General features: G+C 42.9%; 1 protein-coding gene across 1 annotated transcript; it reads right to left on the reverse strand.

Moving 5' to 3' along the window:
• Nucleotides 1-1553: 1553 nt before the first annotated feature.
• On the reverse strand, nt 1554-7114 carry hsp90ab1 (heat shock protein 90, alpha (cytosolic), class B member 1). Its single transcript, XM_083898931.1, has 12 exons — nt 7026-7114; nt 5498-5641; nt 5153-5359; nt 4844-5003; nt 4615-4748; nt 4209-4517; nt 3927-4092; nt 3637-3827; nt 3371-3518; nt 3013-3281; nt 2199-2532; nt 1554-2117 (listed from the first exon to the last, which is right to left on the reverse strand). Exons 2-12 carry the CDS (start codon nt 5639-5641, stop codon nt 1999-2001), a joined length of 2181 nt encoding a protein of 726 aa, XP_083755057.1. The 5' UTR covers nt 7026-7114; the 3' UTR covers nt 1554-1998.
• Between the last annotated feature and the right edge of the window lie 270 nt (nt 7115-7384).

The following is a 7384-nucleotide window of genomic DNA, read 5'->3' on the forward strand; positions in this document are numbered from 1 at the left end:
CGACAGATGCAGGGGATTTAAGGTTGTCAGATGTGGCTTGAAACCATGAAGTCCTCAGTGTGTTACTGAATGACACGCTTTTACGTTCCCACGCTATCATTTTGACTGGGTTTTAGACACACACGCACACAAACACACACACACTTTTTTTTTTACTGATGAGAGCAGAAAAAGCCTCCTCCTCCTCCTCCTCCTCCTCCTCCTCCTCACACTCGTAGAAAACACACGACTTCCAGGAAAAACTACGAGCTTTACGTTCAAAAACGTCGCCTCACACTTGCCAGAAAACGGTGTGTTCAGCGTGACTCTGGTTTATAATGTGTGTCCTGTGTCCTGTGTGATACTTTACTGGTAACATTTGCTTTGATGTCAAAAAGATCCAAATCACCCGTGACATTCGAACATACCACACAAATGTGGCACTTTGAGGCGACATTAAATCATTACATTATAAGGAAAAACTACACAGTTTACGGGCAAATGAGAGATGATTGACAGATACTGTGATTTTGTCAATTAAAGGTGCATTATGTAATAAATCTAAAGCAAGTGGCAATAAAATCCTCCTAATATGTCACAGAGACTCAGGAATAATGTTCATATAACAAACTGAACTCACCAACAACAACAGTACAGGCAAAATATTTGCATTAAAAAAAATATTTTGTAGACTGCAAATCATGTTTATGTTTAGAAATCATGTTTTTGGCATGTGGCACCACCTACCGCCGTCTACCAATCATTGCAGCCAGTAAAGTCTCAGCTGCTGAGCAACCACGGGTTGCCAGTTACATCAGAAAACGAAGCCTAAAAGACCTTGGTATTTTGAATTTGAATGTAGTAACTGTTTTTGGCCACATTCTTACATATGGCGCCTTTAATCACTTTAAGTCTTTCGGGATTTAAATCATTCTTTTCTTCTTGGCGAAAACAGACGATTTCCCATTTAATGATTCAATGTTTATGTTGAGCAGTTATAAGTGTCAAGCCAACTGAGGGCGAACTCTCAATAGAAGAAAAATTCAGCAACTATATATTAGGCAGACAGAGTATTGATTGTTTTTATGGGCTTGTTACTTTATTTTAGGGGCTTCAGTTTTGTTGTATTGAGGAAACTCTTCAGCTCAAATGGCTTTTAAGACCCAGTGTGGTGAATATTATTCCTTTAGTTCACTTTAAGGTTTTGATTAATTTCATGAATTCGTTTTTAATGCCATGTGTCTGTTATGTCTTTATTTTGTAGTTCACTTTCGTCACCAGTGGGGTGTAGTAAAGGGCTTTAGAAAAGAAATATAGCACATTAAATTACAAATGATTTGAACTCGATATGGGACAATAATTTACTTAGTGTAATCTTGTTAATGATCAATGTCCTTGCGCATTTATTTTTAATCTCTGGGCAGCTACTATGTATGAATGAGAAATGTACTGCATCATTCCTACTGTGGGCCTTTGATACATGAACCTGTACTAGGGCTCCACCTACTGGTCGTTCAAAGAACACTCAGTTTTAAACCCCCCCCAAAAAAAGGCCTCAAAATGGACAACAAATATGCATTTAAGGTATTACAGCTTTAATTTTTTGCAAAACAAAGACTTGGAATACAGACAAGCCTGGACTCAGGCAAAGGAATCATACAGTCCTCTCTCCATGCAGCGTGCAGTGTTGCACATGAGCAGAACCTCCACAAACCCTCCTGACCCTTATACTGGAATGTAGCATTCCCATGTTCACACATTTTTTTCCAACATTTAAAACTCAGTGCAACAGGGTACTTGATAAACAAATGTGCTGTCACCATGAACTTGTAGAGCAAAAACCAAAATTGCTTTTCTTAAAATGGTGCTGCAGAGTAAACTGCTCTGTACACAAGAGCAACACTGGCCCACCGCACAACATGAATGACTATTTGTTTTGCAATTACTGCAGGTTTAGGGATGAACAATTGAAAAGTGAGGTTAAAGTGTTAAAAATCTGGGCAAGAGGAGAAAGATGGTTTAATCGACTTCTTCCATGCGTGAAGCGTCGTCCTCGCCTTCACCCTCCAGGGGAGGAATCTCATCTGGGACGGCTGTGGCGGTCGTCTCCTCTACGGGAACATCATCATCATCGATACCTAGAGGGCAAAGAATGAGGTGACTTGTTAAAAATCGATACATGCGACAAGTGTTTAATATTTAAAGCTGCGTGTCCTTACCCAATCCGAGTTTGATCATTCTGTAGATGCGGTTGGAGTGAGTCTGTGGGTCGTCCAGGGAGAAGCCCGAGGACAGCAGGGCGGTTTCGAACAGCAGGATGACCAGGTCCTTCACGGCCTTGTCGTTTTTGTCGGCCTCGGCCTTCTGCCTGAGAGTTTCCACGATGGGGTGGTCTGGGTTGATCTCAAGGTGCTTCTTGGCCATCATGTAGCCCATGGTGGAGTTGTCCCTGAGAGCCTGGGCCTTCATGATCCTCTCCATGTTGGCCGTCCAGCCATAAGTACTTGTCACAATGCAGCAGGGTGAGGACACCAGTCTGTTGGACACGGTCACCTAGTCGAGACAAACGTGAGACGTTAAGACAGACATACCAGCATGCATCATCATGTCTGAACAATCTTTTAAACTCAAGTTAATAATAAATACATGCAGATCAGTCATGTTAGGTGACACATCAAAATGCTTTAGTCATGTTGACCAATTTTAAGAAATTCTATAAAACCAAATATGCAAAAATGTTAGGTCAGCATTACAAATCACATTCACGAGTTAAGAGATCTTCTCGTTTGAAACACCTCAAAATATTCAAGATCACATGACGGGAAACAAAACTGCACACAGGAGACCTCAGGGGGGGCCTCCCCTCAAACCTGCTTTGACTCACCACAGTAGACGTTTGAACAAATTAGGACACCTGTTATCAAACAGAACCACCGTCAACCCACGTCTACATCCCCACAATATGAAGCAAAAAGTCAGGTTTTTTTGAAAATCAAGTTTAACCTACAAAAAGAGTTTATAAAGACCACCAACCTTCTCCACTTTCTTGTCGAGGATCTCCTTCATGAGCTTGCAGAGATTCTCAAACTTAGACTTGTCCTCCTCCATCTTTTTCTTCTCCTCCTCATCCTCAGGAAGCTCCAGGCCCTCCTTGGTGACGGAGACCAGGTTCTTACCATCGAACTCCTTCAACTGCTGGACACAGTACTCGTCGATTGGCTCGGTCATGTACAGGACCTCAAAGCCGCGCTTGCGGACACGCTCAACAAAGGCAGAGTTGGCCACCTGATCCTTGCTCTCTCCTAAAAAAGCCAAGAAGTTAAATTCATTTATTTATTTTTTTTAAAGGAAATACAGTTTACTTTAAGCAATTTACAAAACCCAGACTCACCAGTGATGTAGTAGATGGACTTCTGGTTGTCCTTCATACGAGAAATGTACTCTGTTAGGGAGGACATCTCGTCTCCAGTCTGAGAGCTGTGGTAACGCAGCAGCTCGGAAAGCTTCTTGCGGTTTTGCGAATCCTCGTGGATGCCGAGCTACAGAGACGTCAATTTATGATTAAATATAAGTTATAAACTTTGTGACTTAAACCCAAAACTCTTGTTTATTGCTTTCAGTTTGAATAAATGCAGCTTTACGTTTGATTTTAAATACCTTGATGTTCTTTGAGAAGGCTTCGTAGAAACTCTTGTAGTTCTCCTTGGCCTCGGCCAGCTCAGCAAAGAGCTCCAGACACTTCTTGACGATGTTCTTGCGAATGACTTTGAGGATCTTGCTCTGCTGCAGCATTTCTCGGGAGATGTTGAGGGGCAGATCCTCAGAGTCGACCACGCCACGGACGAAGTCTGCAATGTAAAATAAATTACAGCTGAATTAAAAACAGACTGCACCACAACAGCTTTGCAGTGTTTTAGTCAGCGTCTGTGTGGCACTTAGACACTTACTCAAGTACTCTGGGATAAGCTCTTCACAGTTGTCCATGATGAAAACCCTCCTGACGTACAGCTTGATGTTATTCTTCTTTTTCTTGTTCTCAAAGAGGTCGAAAGGAGCACGACGGGGAATGAAGAGAAGAGCCCTGAACTCTAGCTGGCCCTCCACTGAGAAGTGCTGTGAAGGAGACCATTCAAATTAAATTATTTTACTCGCACAATCCTTTTAGCCGACACACTGGCTGAGGCAGTTGTATACATATAAACGAGCAGCTTTAGCTTTGCACGGTTTACCTTGACAGCCAGGTGATCCTCCCAGTCATTGGTCAGACTCTTGTAGAACTCTCCATACTCCTCGTTTGTGATGTCATCAGGGTTTCTGGTCCAGATGGGCTTGGTCTTGTTCAGCTCCTCCTGGTCGATGTACTTCTCCTTGATCTTCTTTTTCTTCTTCTTGTCCTTGTCTTTGGAGTCCTCCTCGTCATCCGAGCCCACGTCCTCAATCTTTGGCTTGTCCTCGGCATCTTCTTCTTTCTCCTCCTTCTCAGCCTTTTCCTCCTCTGCCTCGTCGTCGCTGATCTCCTTTTCGCGCTCCTTCTCCACCTGCAAGTCAAAATAAGTTAGTAAGCTACACTGAACGCAACAGTAGCCAACCAGATCTTGAATTACATCACTGGTGAGTCAAATATAGATTTCTTACAAACAGGGTGATGGGGTATCCAATGAACTGGGAGTGCTTCTTGACGATCTCCTTGACCCTCTTGTCCTCGGTGTACTCGGTCTGGTCCTCCTTCAGGTGCAGGACGATCTTTGTTCCGCGGCCAAGGGGCTCACCTATCAAAAGTGTACAGTCCATTTTTTAATTACCATGCAATATCATAGACTATTAAAGCTCTTGTGCAAAGACGTCAATAAGCCAGAACGCGCACCTGTGTCGACCTTGACGGTGAAGGAACCTCCAGCAGAAGACTCCCAGGCGTACTGCTCATCATCGTTGTGTTTGGTGATGACGGTTACCCTCTCAGCAACGAGGTAAGCCGAGTAGAAACCCACACCAAACTGACCAATCATGGAGATGTCAGCTCCAGCCTAAAAGGAAATGCAACCACAAAGGTCAGAACATGATGGTGAGAAAAAATAAATATTGATCCGTTTGGGCTTGCAAGATTCGTCCCGGCCAGTATTAGTTTACATATCATGGTCTCGTGTGCAGTAATCGAGACGTTCCGTCATCATACCTGCAGGGCCTCCATGAAGGCCTTGGTGCCAGACTTGGCGATGGTACCCAGGTTGTTGATCAGGTCGGCCTTGGTCATTCCAATTCCAGTATCGATGAGGGTCAGGGTGCGGTCAGCTTGGTTGGGGATGATTTCAATTTTCAGATCCTTGCCACTGTCCAGCTTGGTTGGATCAGTCAAGCTTTCATAGCGGATTTTGTCCAAAGCCTTTAAAAAAAAAAACGAGGACAAAATACATTAGGGCTACATTTAATATTAACTAAAAGGCATGTGCGTTACATTATTAATGCATCACAAGCACTCATCAGTGCAGTCGTACGGGAAAATGAGAAAACACCAGCTTACATCAGAGGCATTGGAGATCAACTCTCTGAGGAAGATCTCTTTGTTGGAATAGAAAGTGTTGATGATCAGGGACATCAACTGAGCGATCTCTGCCTGGAAGGCAAAGGTCTCAGCCTCCTCCTCTTGGCGCATTTCTTCAGGCATCTGTGCACACACAAAAGAACAGTTAAGCCAGTGTTTGTCAAAGTGCAGGTTGCAGGCCGAAGTGTGGGCCTCAACGTCGGGGGTATAAATGTGTATGGTGTTTCATTATTAAATCATCCGTGGTCACAGTCTCCTACATTTATCAGCCATTTTGAATTTAAAAGAAACAAAATGTGTTGCTGGAATGGGGGGAAAAAACACTTGAATATGCAATTATGACATTGCATTTTATTTACATGATATATACATAATCTGTCTTACTTGTGTGGTGTATTAAATTCTTTAATGCCACAAATCAAGAAGTTGTGTCACTTAAATTTAGTGTTTTGCATCCTCCATCTTTAATATCGTTTTAGAGTGACCTTCATTTAAGGTCATAAACACCGAAGCAAAACCCTGTATTTAACGATATAGTTTTTGGAGTGGAAACGTGTTTACTATTCGTTTTAATGGTGGGGAACTGATCGGTCTCGCGAGATCACATAGGCCGTTATATAAGTATTTTACTCTCCCCCCTTCTTCGAGGTTTTGGTGAAAAAGATTAAATCTAAATTTACTTTAAACACAAACCGGTTCTGCAACACTGTACCGCGTTCATCTCGTCACTACAAGCCGGCGGAAGTTGCCGTTTAACAAACATGGCGTCGCCCAACAGACAATGGACTCCGCAAACACGTGCTTAGGAAAGTACCAGAAACGAAATAAACGTCTCCGCTCACAAACGCAGCACCAAACGTAACTTTCTACTTTACGTTAAGGAGAAACCATAAAAGTGACGTTATCGTTATGTCGTTTATCACCGACAAGATAAGAAAACGAGTCCCTTCCGATGCAAGACAATGTATTGAATGTGTGCATCGTGATATTACACTGATCTGTTATTTACGCTTATTGCGTAACCGCTGATCTGGAGTCACATTTATTAGCTCATTCGTGACCATAACGAGTTTCGATGGTGTTAAATGTGTTGTGTTTTATGACCTGGTTTAACGGGATCAAGTGTGAAATATCACGACTAGCTCCTTAAAACTGAGCCATAGTCGGGAGTCGCTACCACACCTGCATGCACTGGTGCAGTGTAAAAACAGGCCTAACGGTGCGGCAGTGTGCCGCATTCACACCGTCGAGCATCACAAACAATACGCGAATTTAACAGAGAAAACATTCCAAGTCAAAATGCCATCAAACGTGTGGAGCTAATTATTATTATTTTTTGGCGTAACCCCAGAGGTTAGCTGCTGTGGAGCTACGGCTAGCGTCGTGACTCAGGAGCATTCACATCACGGACAACATCCATTCAATAACTCGGCGACGGGGGCTCCAAACTGAGATTTGACCGGAGAACACGATGTTCCACACGGGAGGAAAACACTCGTATACGCACCTTGTTAATTTCGTTGACTTTTCTTGAATAAAATGCGGCCAATGTAATAGTCCCTTCTGCTCTCTGACGCAGGGAAATGGAAAGGGACTTCCTTTTAATAGACCGGAATCTTTATACACACGCGTTTTGGTGTGCGGTCGTATCCCTCCGCGACGATCTTTCTGGTACTGAAGCAAAAGTCTGTGTGGGCACAAAGCAGAGGATTAATAAATGAAACTGAAATACACAAATGTTCAATATCATTGCTAGCTCTTTGTTATTTGTTATATATTCACAGGTAATTGGAGGTCCAGATTAAACATTTGTGTTTATAGAACATGAGAATATACTGTGTTTAAAGGTGGACAAAAATAAAATGG

This window comes from Microchirus variegatus, assembly GCF_963457635.1.
Source record: "Microchirus variegatus genome assembly, chromosome: 12".
NCBI lineage: Eukaryota > Metazoa > Chordata > Actinopteri > Pleuronectiformes > Soleidae > Microchirus > Microchirus variegatus.